Source organism: Rattus norvegicus, chromosome 7 (assembly GCF_036323735.1).
Source record: "Rattus norvegicus strain BN/NHsdMcwi chromosome 7, GRCr8, whole genome shotgun sequence".
In the NCBI taxonomy this organism is placed as follows: Eukaryota; Metazoa; Chordata; class Mammalia; order Rodentia; family Muridae; genus Rattus; species Rattus norvegicus.
The window spans coordinates 115,483,563-115,504,098 of NC_086025.1; the positions used below are offsets into that span (position 1 = coordinate 115,483,563).

General features: G+C 48.4%; 1 protein-coding gene across 2 annotated transcripts in view; it reads left to right on the plus strand.

The window, feature by feature from the left end:
- Mei1 (meiotic double-stranded break formation protein 1) overlaps positions 1 to 20,536 on the plus strand; it is a 53,363-nt gene that overhangs the window by 13,307 nt on the left and 19,520 nt on the right. Inside the window, exons 7-19 of one of the 2 annotated variants that reach the window (NM_001130555.1) lie at positions 177 to 307; positions 1,158 to 1,272; positions 2,674 to 2,790; positions 4,013 to 4,112; positions 4,218 to 4,352; positions 7,593 to 7,707; positions 10,356 to 10,447; positions 11,667 to 11,808; positions 13,442 to 13,553; positions 15,339 to 15,399; positions 16,988 to 17,085; positions 19,345 to 19,513; positions 19,836 to 19,983. In NM_001130555.1, coding sequence (NP_001124027.1) covers positions 177 to 307; positions 1,158 to 1,272; positions 2,674 to 2,790; positions 4,013 to 4,112; positions 4,218 to 4,352; positions 7,593 to 7,707; positions 10,356 to 10,447; positions 11,667 to 11,808; positions 13,442 to 13,553; positions 15,339 to 15,399; positions 16,988 to 17,085; positions 19,345 to 19,513; positions 19,836 to 19,983 — 1,535 coding nt within the window. Of the gene's footprint in view, positions 1 to 176; positions 308 to 1,157; positions 1,273 to 2,673; positions 2,791 to 2,935; positions 3,900 to 4,012; positions 4,113 to 4,217; positions 4,353 to 7,592; positions 7,708 to 10,355; positions 10,448 to 11,666; positions 11,809 to 13,441; positions 13,554 to 15,338; positions 15,400 to 16,987; positions 17,086 to 19,344; positions 19,514 to 19,835; positions 19,984 to 20,536 lie in introns of those variants that run through there. The other variant, XM_063263619.1, reaches the window with a different exon arrangement.

Consider the following 20,536-nt stretch of genomic DNA (forward strand, 5'->3'; position numbering starts at 1 on the left):
CAGGTGCTTAGCCTTGTGGGAGGAAGGTGGGTTGCAGAAAGCAAGCCAGTGCCTAAGAATTCTAACCACACTTCATATTTACAGAGACCTGAAGAAGTCTCTCAGGGGATGTCTGAGGGCCATCTTTTGATAACTCTGGTGCCCCTGTGACCTCCCTCAACCCCTCTGCTTCCTAGGTTTGCTAAGGCAGCTACTGAAGTACGATCTCTTTGTGTCCGTGATCATGAGCAAGTCTGTGCCGGTGGAGGGTGCCGAGAGTGTTGAGCAGCCATCGAGAGAGACCTCACTACCATTGGTGCTCAAAAAGGTAGTGGTGGACCAGGGTTAGTAGCTCAGTTGTAGAACTTGTGAGGCAGGAGGATCAGGAATGCAAGATTGTCTGGGCCACAAGAGGTCCTGTCTCAAAACAACGATAACAGTAAAGTGAAAGAAGCAGGGAAAAAAAAAATCAAAGCGCAAAGCAAAACCAAACCAACCTCCCTCGTCTTGATGGGACAGGCATTTCGGTTGTGGGAGGACCTTTACATTAGAGTGGTCTGACCCTCATTCCTGCCTTGGCTTTCCTTCTTCCCGTCCACGTGGCCTGGAATCTGATGATCTGCTGAGCAGACTCATTAGATCGGTGTTTAGTTATACACCGAAAGGCTACAAGGCAAAAGGAAAAGGGGAGAGGGGAGACCAGACACAGGTTTCTAGAACCCTCTCAAAGCGAGGTCGCGTAGGGCACTATAGCTCCTCCAACGATCCGTTGGGGAAACAAATGGAAAGTCTTTGTGTTCCCCTCTGGAGCTTTGCTCTCTCCAAGAGCAACAGCTTTAGGCTTGTTACCTTAGCTCTTCTCCACACACTCAGAGAAGTGAGTTCTGCTCTCACTTGTCGTGTGACTGTGGCCGGCAGCCAAGCCGGAGAAGAGCTTTTGTTAACGAATCCCTGTTTCTGAGCTGGGTGTCTCTGGTGGACTTCACGGTGTGGCCTTCCACCTAGTCTCACCTGTGGTGGGTGTTCAGAGACTGCTTTCCATAATCTATGGTTCTCCCTTTGCCTGGTACCAGGGAGTATGGGATCTGTGATGATTTGGGCTTCTGCCCTGAGGCGCGTAGGCTGGGTTCCCTGGTCTTCTCAGCGGCGTGACTGGGAACTTTTTGCTGCTTCCCCAGTTTCTCCTGTCCAGAGATGAGGTCCTGCAGGTGGCCAGCTCCCACTGTATAACTGCAGTGCTGGTCCATTCCCCTGCAAAGCATGCTGTGGCCTTCATTTATGCTGACATCCCAGGTATGGGAATCCTCTAACCTTCTCCCTGGGGACTCTAGAGCCTTGAGGTGTGCCTCGGTGGTGGTGGCAGTGGTGGTGGCAGTAGCGTGGTGGTAGCGGCAGTGGTGGCAGCAGCAGCAGCTGTGGTGGTGGCAGCAGCTTTATCTTGGATAACTCACCCTGGGGGGCGGGGTCAGCTATGTGGAAGGTGGGGTCAGCTGTGGGGGGGCGGGGTCAGCTCTGTATAGAGTGGGCTTGCTAACACCTGATGGACTTGAGCAGGTTGTTACTGACATCTGTCATTATTTTGACTTTCCGGGAGTGGCAGACCTGAGACAAGGAGGGCAGAGGTTTGTCTAGTAGAGATGTGGAGCCCGAGGGCATAAGCCCTGTGATGAGTGTAGGTGTCACATATGCCAGCCTCATCTTGTTAGTTTACTTTTTGTGGTCATTGTTGTAAAATTACTTAAGTCCCAGCCCGGGGTTTCTACCCGGCTTTGGTTACTGAGTTCCTGGATGAAAGACACACTGCCTTTGTATATTTAATAAGCCTTAGTCAGCACAGTAGCTGGGCAGCTGCCTACCCTCCATGCTGTAAGAATCCACTTTCCTACCGATGTCCCCCAGTTGCGAGTTACTATTTACTGTGTTCCACCTGGGCTGCTCTTAACTCCAGTTGGCAGCCCTCAGAGCCATGCTCTCTTGACCCTTAACCCGAGGGAGGCAGCTTCTCCTTCCTCCTCTCCTGCACCTTTTTCTTCCCTGTGGTCAGGTCAGGGTCTCAGGGCCTGGCCACTTTGTCATGGAGCTGTATCTCCGGCCCATTGTTGTTTTGGAGATTATGAAATTGACTTTTTTCCTAGAAAAGACACAATTGTGTGGAGACAGCCACACAGGACTCAGCAGACCAGTGTGAACACACACATCCTTTTTGGTAGAGGAAGTAGGAGAATGTGGAGTGTACACATTTTGAAGGGCTGCAGATGGTGACTGAGGAGAATTAAGGTTCAGAGAAGGGAGGGGATGTTCCAAACCCACAGGGCTAGTCCCTGGCAGAGAGGCGCCATGGGGTGAGGACTGATTTATTTCTGAGTTGTGCTGATTTACATCTGCCTGTCCTGAGAGTTTGAAAACCCAACGTTTCATTCTCTGCCTTCACTGTTACTGTGACTTCTTCCGGTCCACCGTTTCCCCATCTCTTAAAAAACAAAACAAAACAAAAAAAAAAACAAAAAAAAACAAAAAAAACAAACTTCATGGCCCTGAGGATACGTTGAAGGCTTGTCTGTGGGTTGTCATTTTCCGATGGAGAAGGTTGTGTGAACAGAGTAAAAGAGGCAGAACTGATAGAGTTAAAGCCCTCTAGTCAGTTTGAGGACCGATCTCCAGCCCCCACTTACTGGTTTCTCCTCTCCCCGCCAGAGTTCCTCTTTGAGCATCTTTCATCTTCCAGCGAAATCCTTGTCTGGTCCAGCTACAACTGCCTGATACTCCTGGCAGAAGAGCCACTCTTCTTTTCAAAGTGTCACACGGTGTATGGTTGGTAGCGTGGGCCCTGTGCTGACCCTAGGTTCGCAGATAGCACTTTAAGGTTGGGTAGCAGCATCAGAGGCTGGGGGTGGGGGTGGGGCCGGGGATGGGTGGGCATGCATTTTAGGGGTGGGGCTTGGCCAACTCCATGTTAACATGGCTATCCTGGTGGTTCTGTTGAGACTCTGTATCAAGGGAGAGCCATTATCATTAGCCACTAAATGAATTCCAGCCTCTCATCTGTTTGGAACAGATCCGGCCTTGGATTCAATACTTTGCAAGCCCTGGATATCTGCCCATCTAGTTAGTCTCAGGGCTTTTCTACTTTTTCCTTTCAGTGTCTTGAAACAGCTCTTTTCCTTTCCATATTAAAGGTCTTTATTTGGGGTTCACAAAGCCATCTCCCGGGGTTTAGACTGGAAGTAGTCAATGCTTGCCTCTGTCCCTGAGTGCTGGGATTAAAGGTGTTCACCAACAGTTGCTGCTGTCATATGAGACAGGGTTTCTCTGTGCAGCTCTGACTGTCCTAGAACTCACTCTGTAGGCCAGGCTGGCCTTGAACTCAGAGATCGGGCTGTCTCAGCGTGCACCACCACTGCCCATTTAAATTTTGTATTCTGTGTTTTTTGTCTGCGCTGGATACTGGACTGGGACCAGGAAGTTTAGAAATACATATACCATGGTCTCTGATCCTAAGAAAGAGAGGGAAAGGTGTGAACAGGCAGTTTTAATACAAGTAAATTCAAGGTTTTCTAAACAGAAGTAAAAGGAACTTGACAGAGGCTCACAGCTCGTCCTGGACGGAGACGCAGGGCTCTCTGGAGGAGCAGAGGCTGGAGCTAATCAGTTCTTCGAGGAGGAAGGGAGTGTGTTAAGCGGGAAAGATATGACCTAATCAGTAGGTGGCCGGAAAAAAAAAATCTCATGTGCTTGAGTCTGTGCTGGATGTTGGAGGACGGAATGAAGGATGAGGCCTGCCCTTGAAAATGTCCTGGTTGGGTCCCCTGGACTTGCAGCTAGTGATTGAACTCGGGGCTTTGGCATGCATCAGCCATAGCCCTGGTCTCACGGGATTGGTTCAGCCTGGCCGGGGGCATTTCACGAGGGTCCTGTAGCTTGTAGGTGTTATTTACAGTGTGTCGCCTGTCCCGGGTGGTTCGCCTGTCCCGGGTGGTTCATGAAGAACCACGGAACACTGATCCCTTGTCTGTGGCGTGTTATCCTGACGCAGGGATCGAGGCCGTGGTCAGGAGCCTTCAGGGAAGCCTGCAGATGACCAACACAGAACTGCACAAGCAGGGCCTGCTGCTCTTCGCAGAAATCCTGACTCGGTAAGCAAAGGTGTGTGGGTGGGACTGGTAAAGGAGAGGTGAGCACTTATTCCCAGCAGGGCTGGGGATGAGCCGTTCATTCGTTTCTCATCAACTGTTTCATAGGCAGCCTGAGGAGATCAGGCTGTTCACAAGCTCCGCCATGTGCAGAGATGCCAGCCGTGCCCTGCAGGAGGCCGTGAGCAGCCCTGTGTTAGCGGTGGCTGCTGAAGCACTGAGGGCCATTTCAGCTTTTCTGAGGTGAGAGAGGCTTACCTGAACGTACCTGCTGATCTGTGGAGACCAGGGGGTCCTAGGGATGTGTTCTTGTATCACTGTCATCATGATTATGTATGGTTAGCATTGTTTTGTAGAGATTGGGCCTCATAGTGTAGCCAGGCTGACCTAGAACTCACTATGTAGCCCAGGCTGGCTTCAAACAGTAATTTTCCATTCTCTATTTCTAAGTGCTAGGATTAGACACGAGTTCCACTCTTTTTTTTTTTTTTTTTTTTTGGTTCTTTTTTTTTCAGAGCTGGGGACCGAACCCAGGGCCTTGCGCTTCCTAGGCAAGCGCTCTGCCACTGAGCCAAATCCCCAACCCCATGAGTTCCACTCTTGATATTCTCTCTCTCTCTCTCTCTCTCTCTCTCTCTCTCTCTTTCTCTCTCCTCTTCCTTCCTTCCTTCCTTCCTTCTTTCTTTTTCCTTCATTCTTTCTTTTCCTTTCTTTTCTTTTTTTTTATCCAGGATTTTTCTGTGTAGCCCTGGCTGTTCTAGAACTCACAATGAACTCACAGGGATCCTTTTGCCTCTGCCTCCTGAATGCTGGGACTAAAGGCCTGCACCACCAGGCCAAACTTCTGTGTGTTTCTGAGGCAAGGTCTGGTGTAGTCCAGGCTGGCCTCAAAACTATTGTGTACCGGACGGTGACCTTGAATCCCTTAGCATCCTGCCTCGGCCTTCCAGTACTGGGATTATACAACCCTGCGCCACCTCACTCAGCTGACTTCTTCAGTTTTTGAAGCTGCGTTTCCTGATTCTCATTTTCCCAGCAGCCTCCACACCACTGCCCCCCTCCCCTGCCCCAGACCTCTTTTCTACTTTCCAAGGTTAGTTAGGCTGTATCTTTACTTTTACATTGTAAAGGTTGTTCATATTTATAGTTTCTTCCTTATATTTAAGCCTTTTGTGATTCAACTCCAAGGGTGGTTCTAAAAATTGAAACAAAAAAAAAATAACATTTACATTACAATAACTTGAGTCTATCTCTCTTTCCTTTTGTGGTTCCCTGGATCTGAATCTCTAAATCTGGAGCACGAATCCCAGGGTAGTTGAGATGAGTACATCTACATTACCTAGTGCCAGAGGTGGAGCAAAGGGTGCTGCAGTTGCTTCAGTTAGCAGGTTTCAGGAAGGGGCAGCCTTGCCACAGAAAAGCTGTTTGGTCAGGGTTGTGGAGAGAGCTGGGGAGGGGTGGGAGAGTCATTAATGTGTGCACGGTTGTGAGGGATTTACTTTATCCCCCAGAATGTTTACTGAAGTGCTCCCTCTGAGGTAAGCCGGTGAGGCTCTCTGAGAAACACAGCTAGAAGGGAGGATGAAAAAAGTGAGCTGCTCAAAAACCAACCAAATAAATCACAAACAACAAAAATGATGGGCCCAGGGCTTGATGACCACTGCAGGGAACACAGTTAGAGGCCCCAGATGGACATGGCGGAGGTGCACCCCTGTCATCCCACCCACTTGGGAGACTGAGGCAGGAGGCTCTCCTGAGGTCAGTGAGAACCCAGATGCATGGGCTGGCAAGATGGCTCCATGAAAACACTTGTTGTGTCTGCAGCCTGAGTTCACTCCCCCGAAAACCATGCTGGAAGGAGAGCCTTCACAGGCTTGCTCTGGCCCTGCTACTCCCACGAATGCCACACACGATAATCGCTGTTTAAAGACACGGTCTGTGCAACATACCCTGTCTCAAAAAAACAAAAAGAAGGAAACAAAAGGTTTCCAGAAGTCAAGGGAGGGAAAAGCCAAGCCTTACCTAGTGCAGTTGACTGAGAACTTAACTAGGAAGCCAAACAGATCGTTTGATGGTCAGCAAGGACCCAGGGGTGAGGGATGATAGATTGTTCCCTGGTTACTACACAGCATTTAATCGCCTCCTCCCATCGTTCATGTCTGCCCACCACCTGTGAATATGTCTTTTGTGGATACTGTCAAGTTAAGATAAAGTTACATAGCAGGGGTTGCAAGTTCAGTGACTACTGTCTACTCCGTGAGCTACAATGGTGGCACTTACCTACAACCCTAGCACTCGGGCAGTAGAGACAGAAGGATCAGGAGTTCAAGACCATTTTCAGCTGCATAGGAACAGTTTGGGATCATCCCTGGCTACTCGAGACCCTGTCTTGACATGACGGTAGATAACTGTAGTCTCAGCACTTGGGAGCTGGAGACGAGAAATGTCTGAGAGTTTTGGGCTAGCCAGGGCTACATAGTGAGTTCTAGGTCATCCTAAACTGTGGGACCCCGTTTCAAAAAGGTTGGGGTGGAGGCCTGGGGCTGGAGAGATGGCTCTGTGGTGAGGAGCACGGGCGGCTCTTCCAGAGGAGCCAGGCTCAGCTCCCAGTGCCTACGTGGTGGCTCACTGTCTGTAACTGCAGTCCCTGGGGATCTGATGTCCCCTTTGGACCCCCAGGGATACCAGGTACCACGTGTTGTGCACTTAAATACATGCAACCGAAGCATCCATGTGCGTAAAAATAATTCTTTAAAAGCAGGGAGATTTGGTCATATGGTGACGGCGGGAGAAAGAAGGGGAAGAGACCGTTGTGAAATTAGCAGAAATTAGAGCAGTGCCAAGGGAAAGCCAAAAATTGCCAGCATCCACCAATAAGCCGAGGCGAGGAAGGGTTCTTCCTGAGATGCTTGGGATTTGCAGGTGAACCCAGTCTTCTAACGTTATGACAAGACGCCATGTCTACAAAATTCAGGCTTAAGAACTATGTAACTCAAAAGCCCATATCTTAACATTATGGTTGGTTTAAGGATAACTTCTCAGAAATTAGAATCACCTGAACTGTCCGAACTGTCTTGATTGATGTGTGGAGCAAGACCCACTCCAATGGTGAACCAACAGCCACCATTCTGTAACAGCCCAGATAAAAGAGGGTGTGTCTGGTGGCTCACAACCGTCTGTAATGGGATCCAGATCCAAAACCTTCTTCTGGTGTGTCTGAAGACAGCTACAGTGAACACATGTGCATAAAATAAATAAATCTTTTTTTAAAAAAAAAAGAGGGTGTATCAGAAGGAAGGCCTTCCCTGCCACCCTCATTGGTTTGCCTAAGAGGAGCCCCAGAACCATCCTGTGATATTCTCTGCTGCTAACTTTCTTCCACAGCTGGTGAAAGTGGTGAGGACAGAGGGTAAGCACGCGAAGAAAGCTGTACATCTGCTTGGGGCTCGCTGACCTCTCTGAATGTCTTGCCTCTGGATACAGGAAGGACCACCAGAGCTCTCTGCCCGTGCAATACAGAGCCCTTCGTGCCTTGCTTGAAGCCATGCTGAGCCGATGTATGGAATTTTCCCAGACCCCTCTGAACAGGAGGTCCCTGGTCAGTGAGCTGCAAGTACACTTCTTCTGAAGCCCCTGCTCTAATGTCTGTCTGTCTGTCTGTCTGTCTGTCTGTCTGTCTATCTTTTTCTTTCTGTCCTAGGATTATCAACCTGTACCACCATGCTTATCTTAATTTATTAGGTTTTGTTTGTTAGTTTGTTTGAGATTTAATTATTTATTTTTTATATGAGTACACTGTAGCTGTCCTCAGACACACCAGAAGAGGGCATCAGATCTCATTACAGATGGTTGTGAGTCACCATGTGGTTGCTGGGATTTGAACTCAGGACCTCTGGAAGAGCAGTCGGTGCTCTGAGCCATCTCTCCAGCCCTTGTTTGTTTGTTTGTTTTGGTTTGGTTTTTTTTTTTTTTTTGGTTCTTTTTTTCGGAGCTGGGGACCGAACCCAGGGCCTTGCGCTTCCTAGGTAAGCGCTCTACCACTGAGCTAAATCCCCAGCCCCCCTTGTTTGTTTTTTAATACTGAGGGTTGAACCTAGTGCATATGCTCGCTGACCTCTCTGAATGTCTTGCCTCTGTATATGCTAGGCAAGCACTTTACCACTGAGCTATATCTCCAGCTCTCCAATTTGTTTCTAGAAAAGCAATTTTTATGTCACCTTATCTTCTGTGCCAGTTTACAGGCTAAGGGTAACTGTCTCCGTTTTGATGGATGGAGAAACTGACACCACAGGTGATAAATTATTTCTCCACCAGTGCAATGAGCCAATGCAAGCCAGCATAAATTATATTAAATGCAGGTTTATTGGTAAGCTGCCCTTGGGCAAGTAAGTTCAGTGGCCAGAGAAGTCACCATGGGAAGGGAGAAAGAGAGAGGGAGGGAGAGAGAGAGGAAGGGAGGGAGGGAGGGAGGGAGGAAGGGAAGGAGGGAAGAGAGAGGAGGAGGAGGAAAAGGAGGAAGAGGAAGAGGAGGAGAGATCAGGGAGACCAAAATGTCATGCAGGAAAGTCTCTGGGGGAAGGGCATCCCATCCCCTGGGCTGGAAAGTTCAGGGTTTCTGGCAGGGTATGCCAGGTTGGATTGAGAGAACCTGGGAGAACCTGGAGGCCAGGTCTGCTTTGATATGTAAAATATGCACCTTAGCCCCTTGTCCCAAACAACAAGGGTTAAACAATTTTCTCTAAAGACAAAACTTTCCAAGTACCTTAGCAACAAGGTTTGTATCTACAATCCTTACAGTCAGGCAGCTCAGGTAGGAGATTGAAGAGTTTGAAGCTGGCCTTGGCTTCTAGTCATAAAATGACTTAACTAGTATCCGAACTTGTCTCAAAATTCTTCCCCCCCCCCCCCCCAGCTGGGGATGGAACCCAGGGCCTTGCGCTTCCTAGGCAAGCGCTCTACCACTGAGCTAAATCTCCAGCCCCTTGTCTCAAAATTCTTTTTTTTTTTTAATTTTTTTAAATTTATTTAATACATAATAATAATTCTTTGGTTTCCCGGTAAACATCCCCCTCCCCCCTCCCCTTCCTTATGGGTGTTCCCCTCCCAACCATCCCCCCATTGGTCTCAAAATTCTTAACTAGTATATGAGCTTGTCTCACAATGTCTTAACTAGTATCCAAGCCTTGTCTCACAATGTCTTAACTAGTATCCGAGCTTGTCTCACAATGTCTTAACTAGTATCCGAGCTTGTCTCAAAATGACTTAACTAGTATCCGAGCTTGTCTCACAATGTCTTAACTAGTATCTGAGCTTGTCTCACAATGTCTTAACTAGTGTCTGAGCTTGTCTCACAATGTCTTAACTAGTATCGGAGCTTGTCTCAAAATGACTTAACTAGTATCTGAGCTTGGTTAGTTACAGTTTTCTTGTGTTTTTCTTTATTTGTTTGTTAGTTTTTGTGCTGTCGGGAATCAAACCCAGAGCTTTGTGAGTAAACGGCAAATATTCTACATCGAGCCGCGTTCTTAGCCCTACGTTGCAGATGTGGTAAACATTCTCACAACGTTGTTTAAGACTGGATGCTTTAGGATCTTAGAAAGAATCTGACTAATGTGTACTGGGTTGTGAATGTAATTATTGGCTTTTCTTTTTTTTTCTTTTTTTGGAGCTGGGGACCGAACCCAGGGCCTTGCGTTTGCTAGGCAAGCGCTCTACCACTGAGCTAAATCCCCAACCCCTAATTATTGGCTTTTAGTGGCCCGTAGACCTAAGACATCAGGAAAGAAGCTCTCGGTGTGAGTGTTACGTTTTCAGGATCACAGTTGTCATACCTGCCGGGGTGAGGACTGTCATGTGTCATGGAGCAATGGCATGGATGCTGTCACAGCTACTCGGGCTGTCACTCACCTGCCTGTGACCGCCTTCTGTATTCAATTGACCAAGAGCCCTCCTTGAGGTTCTTAGAGGAATGGGGCCAAACCTATCTCTTCTGCTATTTCTTTTTTTTTTTTTTTTCCGGAGCTGGGGACTCTTCTGCTATTTCTAAATGAGCTACTCAGACACACACACACACACACACACACACACACACACACACACACACACACACACACCCATGATTCCTTGGAAAGTTAGGCATATGGGAACAGCAGACCACAGTCAGGGTGGAAGAAATCTGGGGCATCCGGGCTAGGCTGACACACAGAGGGGCTGTGTGACTCATAAGCTCTTCTCTCCTCACCCCAGGGCCACGCTTGCAGTAGAAACTTAGAGAAGGCCACTCTTCGAAAGGGGAAGTTCCTTCTGAGCACCCTGGAGGGGTTTAGAAACGCCTGCAGGTGAGGGGCCCTCTGCAGCCTGAGGTGGAGAGCAGGGGCTGGTGCGGCTGAGGCAAAGGGCAAAGCAACACTTGGCTTCCGTTGCTCTCCAGAATGGTGAAGGGGCTTTGGCTGGGGTTGGGGTGTGTGTCCTAGACGAAGGGTGAGGATGGGGAGCTAGGGGTAGGATGGTTCTAGATTCCCCAAAAACATCCTGGTGATGCATTCGCTACTATACCATGAGATTATTTTAAAAACATCTTTTAAGACTTAGGTATTTTTATTTTATGTGTGTGGGTGTTTTTCTTGAATGTATATATATGCACCGTGCATGTGCATGGACCATGGATGCTAAGAGAGGGTATCGGATTCCCTGGAATTGAAGTTACAGAAGGTTGACAGTCACTATGTGGGTGCTGGGAAATCAAACCTGGGTCCTGTAGAGGAGCAGCCAGTGCTCTAACCACTGGTGGAGCCATCTCTCCAACCCCCATGAAGTCATGCCACATCCCTGAGTTCATCCCTGAGTCTAGCCTAATATTGTCACTCTCTCTGAACACAGTTCATGTAAACAGATGTGGGTTTTGGTTTGTTTTGTGTTTCAAGACAGGGCTTCTCTGTGTAGTTCTGGCTGTCTTGTAACTCATTCTGTAGGACAGGCTGGCCTCGAACTCACACAGATCTGTCTTCCTCTGCCTCCCAAGTGCTGGGACTAAAGGTGTGCAGCATCACCGCCTGGCACATAAACAAACGTTTGTCATATCTGCTATAGCACAAGTGAGAGGGGACAGAAAGAATGACTCCTACCCACGAGGGGCTGACAGTCTCTGAGGGAAGGGATATTCCTGAGTGTATATGTGAGTTCTCTGAGTTGTGTAGAATCCAGGAAAGGTGTTATAGATGCATTAGCATATAGCATGAGATGCTCAGGGATACACATAGGGTATGGAAGCGTCACGTGTGATGGGGCCACAGAGACTCGGAGGGCTGTGTAGCTCTGCTGTCCTGGAGCTCACTGTCCAGATCAGACTGGCTTTGAACTCTGAGATCAGCTGCCTCTGCATCCCTGCTGGGATTAAAGGCCTGCGCCACCACCGCACAGCTCAGTGAGGACTCCTAAAGTTGCCCCCATCTAAGGGTAGGAATACTTTCCCTGAATTCTGAGCTCAGTCTAACAGGGCACATCCTCTTTTGTGGCACATGCGTGTTATGTTAGTAAGCATGCATCCTGATTTCACAGGTTGGCTGTGGAATTCCAAGGTGAGCCTTCTGCCCAGGAGAATCCCTTCACAGCTCCCAGCGCAGAGAAGGAAGACACCTTGGAGGCCTTCTCAGAGTTTCTTCTTAGTGCCTGTGACTCCCTGTGTATCCCCATGATGATGGTAGGTTCTTTCTTTTCCATGGGCAGTACAAACCCTGGGGACTACTCAGCTAGCCCTTAGGACCTTAGTAATGTTGCCCTTGCAGCCACCTTTACTTTGGTTGTAAAAATAAAAAGTTTTATTATAAAACTAATAGATTTAGCTGGAGAAAAAAATCTGAAGCCAGTAACAACAAAACAATATGCAGGTGTCTTAGTCAGGGTTTCTAGTCCTGCACAAACATCAGGACCAAGAAGCAAGTTGGGGGAGGAAAGGGTTTCTTCAGCTTACACTTCCACATTGCTGTTCATCACCAAAGGAAGTCAGGACAGGAACTCACACAGGTCAGGAAGCAGGAGCTGATGCAGAGGCCATGGAGGGATGTTAGTTACTGGCTTGCTTCCCTGGCTTGCTCAGCTTGCTTTCTTATAGAACCCAAGACCATCATCCCAGGGACAGCACCACCCACAAGGGACTGGGCTCTCCCCCTTTGATCACTAGTTGAGAAAATGCCTTACAGTTGGGTCTTGTGGACGTATTTCCTTAAGGGAGGCTCCTTTCTCTGATAACTCCAGCTTGTGTCAAGTGGACACACAAAACCAGCCGGTACAGCAGGTAATGAACATTTGTAATGTGGTGCCTGTCTTACAGTCACTGTGTAACTTTATCCTCCCTCCCTGAGAGATGGGTACCAGAGTTCCCCCTAATCTCTCTCCCCTGTCCCAGGCTTTACAAATACCAAGCAAGAGTTTGTTATTAAACTATACTCCTTAATTTCTAAATGATGTCTTTTTCCTACTGTTAGAAAGCAAGTATGTGCTGGGCATGGCGGTGCAGGCCTTTGATCCCAGCACTCTGGAGGCAGAGGCAGGTGGATCTCTGAGTTCGAGGCCAGCCTCGGCTACAGAGTGAGATCCAGAACAGCCTGGGCTACATAGAGAAGCCCTGTCTTGAAAACAAAGTGAAGGGCTGGAGAGAAGGCTTAGTGGTTAAGAGCACCGACTGTTCTTCCAGAGGTCTGAGTTCAAATCCCAGCAACCACATGGTGGCTCATGACCATCTGTAATGAGACCTTGATGCCCTCTTCTGGTGTGTCTGAAGACTGTGATAGTGTACTCATATACATGAAATAAATAAATAAATCTTAAAAAAAAAAAAACAAAGGGGTTGGGGAATTAGCTTAGTGGTAGAGCGCTTGCCTAGCAAGTGCAAGGCCCTGGGTTCGGTCCCCAGCTCCGAAAAAAAAAAGAAAAGAAAAAACAAACAAACAAACAAACAAACAAACAAAAAAGAAAACAAGGTGAAGGCAGCGGAATTCCATATTACTGTCACAGGGTGAGAGAATGTTACCCTGTATTATGGCTTAGAAAGCGCTTTTGTACATTATAACCCATCTCTGTCCCTGGGGGGTAGGTGTTTCTGCTCTTATTTGACAGGAGAGGATAGAGCAGAGGCTCGGGAGGTAAAGTGTCTGGCACTACAGCTAATGACAGAGTCAATCCTTAGGTGCAGGTTGGGAGTTCAGAAACTCGAGCTTTCCTCCTGCCAACCGAATGAAAGTGGATGCACTTGGTGTATTCGGTGGCCGCTTTTGAAGATGCCTTTTCTTCTTCAGAGACTCAGACCTCTGTCTTCTCACTTCTCATGCTTTCAGAGGTACTCGGAGGAGACCACGCATCCAAACCTGATGGAGGTTTTCCTGTCAATTCTACACAGCCTCTTTGTCATCGTTCCCCACATGAAGGTGAAGTTCTCCAGGAAGCTTGGTAGGTGGCAGGCCACTGTGGGTGTCAGCAGGCAGGTGAGCACTGTGGTCAGCTGTTGAGAGAGCTAAGGAAATGTCTATTAGACTGGTATCCTTTTCTCTGTCAGTGTTGAGTGGGAGGAAGATCATGGGGCAACGCTATTAAAGCCAGTTTCCAATTTATCGATACTTCAGTGTTGTCTAGAAGTCTAGGAGGCTCCAGTTAAGTATTTGCAGCACAACCCTTTCCTTCCTTCCTTCCTTCCTTCCTTCCTTCCTTCCTTCCTTTCCTCCCTCCCACTCTCTCACCCTCCTTTCTCCCCCCCCGCCCCCCCCCCCCCGGAGCTGGGGACCGAACCCAGGGCCTTGCACTCACTAGGCAAGGACTCTACCGCTGAGCTAAATCCCCAACCCCTCACCCTCCTTTCTTTTAAGACAGAGTTTCTCTATTATGTCCTGGAACTCGCTCTGTAGACCAGGCTGACCTTGAACTCACAGAGATCAACCTGCCTCTGCCGTCCATGCTCTGGGATTAAATCCATGAGCCACCATCCCTGGCTCCCCATTCCTTTCATATACATATCCCCTATCCCCTGAGATTGTAAATGACATTTAAGGTTTATGCTTTCTTTCTTTTTTCCTTCCTTTCTTTCTTTTCTGCCAAGATTTATTTTTAAGTTACATGTAATAAAAAAATTAAAAATATAAAAAATAGTTTAAAGATCATCAAAATTAAATTATGTGGATGTATGTGGGTGTATGTGGGTGCGTGAATGTGTATGGGTGTGTGTGGGTGTGTGTATGTTTGTGGATGTGAGGGTGTGTGGATGTGTGGGGTTGTGTGTGGGTGTGTGGATGTGTATAGATGTGTGTGTGAGTGTGTGTGTGTGTAGGTGTGTGTGGGTTTGTGGATGTGTATGAGTATGTAGATGTGTGTGGGTGTGTGGATGTGTGTGGGTGTGTATATATGGGTGTGCAGATGTGTGTGGATATATGTAGTGTGTGGATGTATGGGGTATATGGATGTATGTGAGTGTGTGGATGTGTGTGGATGTGTGTGGGTGCATGAATGTATATGGATGTGTGTGGGTGTGTGGATGTATGGGGTGTATGGATGTATGTGAGTGTGTGGATGTCTGTGGGTGTGTGAATGTATATGAGTGTGTGAATGTGTGTGTAGATGTGTATGTGGATGTGTGTGGGTGTGTGAGTGTGCACGTGTGTGCTCATGTGTGTGCATGTATGCACAGGGTATGCATTCATTATTGCAGGCAGAGGGCAGAAGAGGGCACAGATTCCCTGGAACTGGTGTTAGAGACAAATGTGAGCCACTTGATGTGGGTGCTGGGATCAAACCCCAGTCTTAGAGAGGAGAGGCTTGCAGAGGGGCAGCCTGGGCCACGGTTAGTGGCTGAGACAGAAGCTGTCGCCAAGTCTCTGGTCTGAGATCCAGTCAGAGACGGAGATAAAGCTGTTCTTTCCAAGTCTGAAACTGGATTGTTTTCTGCAAGGAGAGGAAGGCTTGAAGCAGCAATGTCTTTCCTGGTGCCCGTAGAACATACCAGGTTATAGTAGGACATAATCGAGAGAGATCGGAGATGAGCAGTCAAGCTCTACCCTGAGTCAGGCATTTGTTAGATGTACTTATTCCCAACCTATGAGCTACAGACAGGCAGTCTCCTAAGTTAACTGCTACCAGATCCTGGTGAACCAGGCTCCGTGAAGGCAAAAGCAGTTGACACCAGTGCCTGGAAGTTCCGTGACAAGCCTGGTTTAGATGGCTCTGCTTTCTTCCCACTTCTCCCAGCTGATGCATCGTTCATACGACTGACCCTGGAGCTGAAGGCCAGGTTCTGCAGTGGCCAGAGGTAGGTATGGCCCCTGGCAGAACCAAACAGCAAGGGGCCAGAAGAAAATTTCACCTGGCAAATACAAGTGTCTGGTTGGTGCTTTAGTCATGGGACCCTGGTTTACTGGAGAACAGTGTCAGCGTTGCCTAGCAACTGACACACAAGCTGGAGTGCTTCTGTAAGTTTAGTTTCATCTGCCAAGGAAAGGTGACATGTGAGTGGACAACTGTCACAGTAAAGCTGGGAGGGCCCTGTCCTGGCCTCATTTCTGTGGCCACGATGAAGCACCCTCACAAAAACAACTTAGGGGAGAAAAGGGCTTGTGTCAGCTTACAGTAGGGAGGTTAAGGTAGTGCCTTCAAACAGCTAGTCACATTGCGCTGTTTGCTTCCTCCTTTCCTTTTTGGGGTGATGGGTTCTTCAAGATAGAGTTTCTCTGTGTAGCTCTGACAGTCCTGGAACTTCCTCCGTAGATCAGGCTGGCCTTGAATTCACAGAGATCTGTCTGCCTCTGCCTCCCAAGTGCTGGGGTTAAAGGCGTGTGCCACCACCCAGCTGCTTTCTTTATTTGTGTTAGGGACATCCTGCCTAGGAATGGTGCCACCCACAGTGGGCTGAGTCTTCCTATATCACTTAGCTTAATTAGCACAACCTTCGAAAGGCCAACCCAATATAGACCATCTTTCTCTGAGAATCCCTTTCTAGGAGAGTCTAGGTTGTGTCAAGTTAATAACAAAAGCTAAACATCACAGGCTATTGGGGCTATTCCTCTTCCTTTTCCTTCTCCTCCTCCTACTATTTTCTCTTCTTCCTCTTCCTCCTCCTTCTCACTGTTGTCCTCCTCCCTTTTTCTCCCTTATTGCTCCTCCACCTTCTTCCTGTTCCTTTTCCTCCTCCTCTCCTTTCTTTTTGTTTTTTGTAAGTGTTCTACCCCAAACTGGACTTCATGGCAATCTTCCTGCCTCAGCTTCTCAAGTGCTGAAATTACAGATATGTGCCACCATGTTTGGCAGCTCCTTATATTTGAACTACTCCCCAGCCCTTTGTTTTTGCTTGTATGTTTTTATGACCTTCCCTATTTTATTTTTTGAGAAAATTTTAGTGATCCCCAGATGGGCCAAGTCCCAATTGCAAGTGAGGCAACTGGTTCCATATTTACTCTTAAATGATATTTAAATTTTATTTTTATACCTACTTCTCTCTCTCTTTCTCTCTCTCTCTCTCTCTCTCTCTCTCTCTCTCTCTCTCTCTGTGTGTGTGTGTGTGTGTGTGTGTGTGTGTGCAGTGCCTAGGGAAGCCAAAAGGGGGTGTTGGAACCTGTGAAACTGGTGTTACAGTTGGCTGTGTGTTGTCCATCATGGGTGCTAGGAACCAAACCTGGGTCCTTTGCAAGAGTAGAAAATACCCTGAACCACCGAGTGCTCTCTCCAGCCCCCTCGCCCTGGACTGTTTACTTTTCATAGGCTCCTGAGGGTCTCCTCTTCCATGGCCACGATTAGACTTTCACTGGGTTCTGGTATAGGCAGTGGCGTCTTAGCTCATGGTGGGGTTAGTGCTGTCAGAGCCTAAGTTGTAATCCTGTCTCTTTTGTTCTCACTTCTCCAAGTCACTCGTCCCTAAATCAGGTGTGCTCCAGCTTCCTCTACTACATGTGCCTCAATCTCCTCTTTGCTCCAGAGAAGACGGAATCACTTTCCCAAGAAGGTAAGAAGTGGTCTGACCCCTCCCAAGTCCCACGACAGCTTTCTGTCTGGATGCCTCGATGGCTGGCCCCATGATGAGTCAATGCAATGAGACCTCTTGGCTTACGCCACACAGATGGGCTTCGGAAGATTCCTAGGAGATAGAGTAACAGCCCAGGAAAGGATGGGATCCGAGGCCTCTGGGGTCTTAGACTCTTGAGGTTGAGAAGGACGTGGAAGCTCTTCCAGTCTAAGTCCTCCCTCCCAATGGCCTCCTCTGCACCATTCCCACACCGATGCTTTCCTGGTCCACACCCAGCCCAGAACTCAGGGTCTCTGGAGTAGAGTAGCCTTTTCCATTTCTTTGTTCATTCGTGTATGAAGTGGTTCTTGTACATCCATTGTGTGCCAGACTGTGCTGGTGAAAGAGCTGGGGAGGTAAAGCCTTCCTCTCCTCCAGTGAGAAAGCAGGCATTGTAGGACAAACGCAGTGCCTGAGGTGGGTGGGACTATGAAAGGAGTAAACACGGACAAAGGGATAGAGAAAGACAGAAGAGAGGAGGCTGTGGCAGGTAGGGGCCAAAGGAGAGCCCGAGGGAAGAACAGTAGGTGCCAGACGTTTCCTGCTCATGGACTCTCCCCTTGCCTGAGGGGCATAGGTAGATACAGCAATGGCGGCGGTGTTATTTCCTGTAAGTTCCCCTATTTTAGACTTCACACTTGGTATAACGTAAGGCAGCCTTTTATGTACTTGTTCAAATATTATCCTCTTCATGGTTAGACTTGGTAGGAAGGGAAGTGTATTTTTTCCTTTTTCCATGGTGAAGATTCTTTGCCATCCCCCACTGCCCTGTCTCTCATCCACTCTTTCCCAGATACCATGCTGAGACAGACAGGAGCCCAGGCAAGCATTGCCATCGCTTCCAATATGACCTGGGTCCATTCTCTTATTACACTGGCCAGTCTCAGCTGCACGATTCCCTGCTGGTCAGGTATAGCTTGCAAAGAGAAGGCCTCAGTGTCTCTGCTGTGGTGGCCCAAAGCTCTCGGCAACCACATCATCATGGCCTCTTACCATTCCCTCATTTGTCAGAATAAAAGGAAGCCCCTCTCACCCGTTCCCTTGGGCACTAGGTTCTTGTCAGGTCTGAAAGTGCCAGGAAGAGAGAGACTTACTTCTCTACTCCAGGCTGTTTTTCTTGGACGTCTCACAGGGGAGGGATGTCCGAGGGTCAAGGATGCTGGTCTCCTTATAGTTTTCTCTACGGAGCATGTTGGCGGAAAAGAAGTTGAATTGAAATTAGAATTCCTGATTGGGCTAAGCTACCACATTGTTTTGGGGGATTCCCTCTGTGTGTTTAGGACTTGTCCTCAACAGGACAGATTCTGTCAGTCTGGGTACTTGCTTCCGGTCTCTCATTTTCCAACCCATCTCCAACCACGGCCGACATATCTGTCTGGGAAACTTCAGCGTCTTAACTGCACCTCAGCTGTGGTTCTCAGACGTCAGTCTGTGTAGCAGGCGTCTTTGGTTAATGTAGAAAGTAAGGCTGGTGTGGTAAAATTTCCAAAACATTGAAAAGCCGTAGCCCAGGCTGTCCTCAAACAGTCTAGCCTTCTACCTCAGCCTCCCGAGTGCCATCCTGCTACATGGCCAGTATGTGGCAGGAACTGGGTGAGCCACCACACCTGCTAAAGTACTTATCCGCCCTGCTGATATTCAAGTCCTTTAAGCAGCGTTTGGTGTCTTCCGCAGCTCAGCTGCAAATTACCCATAAGGCCTTACAATCCCTGATGCTCCACATCTGTTCACACCAAACAGAAATGTGTCCGCCTACAGCTCTGGGCCCCCACACACCTTGCTTTCCGTTCCTTGGGTTTTGCTCTCTCCCTTCCCTGCCTGCTTTCTGCTTACCCTCTGTAATTCTCTGCCCTTTAAGCTTACCCTCTCCACCACACGTACATGAGTTACTCTTTCCATGCTGGAACATGACACTGACCATTCATCCAGCTCAGGTGGTTTCCACAGTCTGATCTAAAGTGAGCATCTATCAGAGGAATGAATGAATGAATGAATGAATGATTGCTGTCTGTGTTCTTCCACATGTTAAGTTCAGGCTCTTCTGACAGGCTAAAAGCTGCTAAGGGAAGAAGAACCTCCCATTCCCTCTGTGCTGCCCTTGGTGCCCTGTGTAACATCTGTACGCAGTGTTTCTCAGGTGTCATTGCCTGCTTTCCTGTGTCCTCCTCTGTTTACCTTCCCCTACCTGCTCCCTCCCAGAACTCCCTGCAGTGTCTGAGTTCCTACAACATGGACTGCCCCACATAAGCAGCAGGACCCCAGAAAGTCTGGCCTTCCTGTCAGATCGGCAGCATGTGGAGGTGGCCGCGCGCCAGAGACAGTACTGCATCCTGCTCCTCTTCTACCTTGCTCACATCCATGATGACAGGTCGGTACCCAGAGCTGGCGGCTGGTGCTGAGTCCTGGGGCTTTTCTTGGTCGCTCGGTTCCGTGTAATGTATATTTGCTTGTATTGTGTAAACATGCTCATCTGTGCACATGCGTCTGAGTGCACTTCTATTGTAAAGTGTCACGGTGCTTTGAACGTCTGTCTATACAGCACAGGGTATGTGCGTGGTGTTGTCAGGCGTGGGCAGGCTGGGGAAGGACACTGAGGGAGGATGGGACCAGGCAGAACAGAGGGTTCCGCTGCACCCCTCCCTTTCCCCCTGCAGCTCCCCTTTCTCACTCAGGCTCTCCTTGCTTGACAGGTTTGTCCCTGATGCAGAGCTCTGTGTGGCTGTGCAGAGCTTCCTTTTGTCTCTGCAGGACCAGGGTGAGTGCCCTCCACCAGTGGTCTGCAAAGCTGCCATCTATCTGTTGGCGGTGTGCCAAGACAAGGACTGTGCACTGGGTGAGGTATGAACCAGGAGGGCACGTCTTGAGCTCCGTGGGGATGATTCTGGGCTTCTGCCGCTGCCCGAGACAGGAGAAAGGCATGATGGGAAGAGTACCAGAGGCTTCTCATGTAGCAAGGCGGGGTTGCAAGGTCTCTTCACAACAAATAAATGAATAAATACAATTTTTTTTCTTTTTTTCTTTTTTCTTTTTTCTTTTCTTTTTTTTTTTTTTTTGGAGCTGGGGACCGAACCCAGGGCCTTGCACTTGCTAGGCAAGCGCTCTACCACTGAGCTAAATCCCCAACCCACAAATTTTTATTTTATCCTTTCCCAATCCTATCTCTCTGAAACCTTTGAAAATAATTCAGTTTTTGATATGCTCTTTTTCCTTAAATGTTTTAATATATATTTTCCCAAATAATGGCCTCTAGGTTGGGTGTGGTGGCCTATGTCTGAAGTTACAATGTTTGAGAATCTAGGACAGGAAGATTTGGGCCAGTTTGAGCTACATAGTAAGCGCTGGGCCAATCTGGGTGAAACTCTGTCTCAAACGAAGTCTAGAAATAGTATAT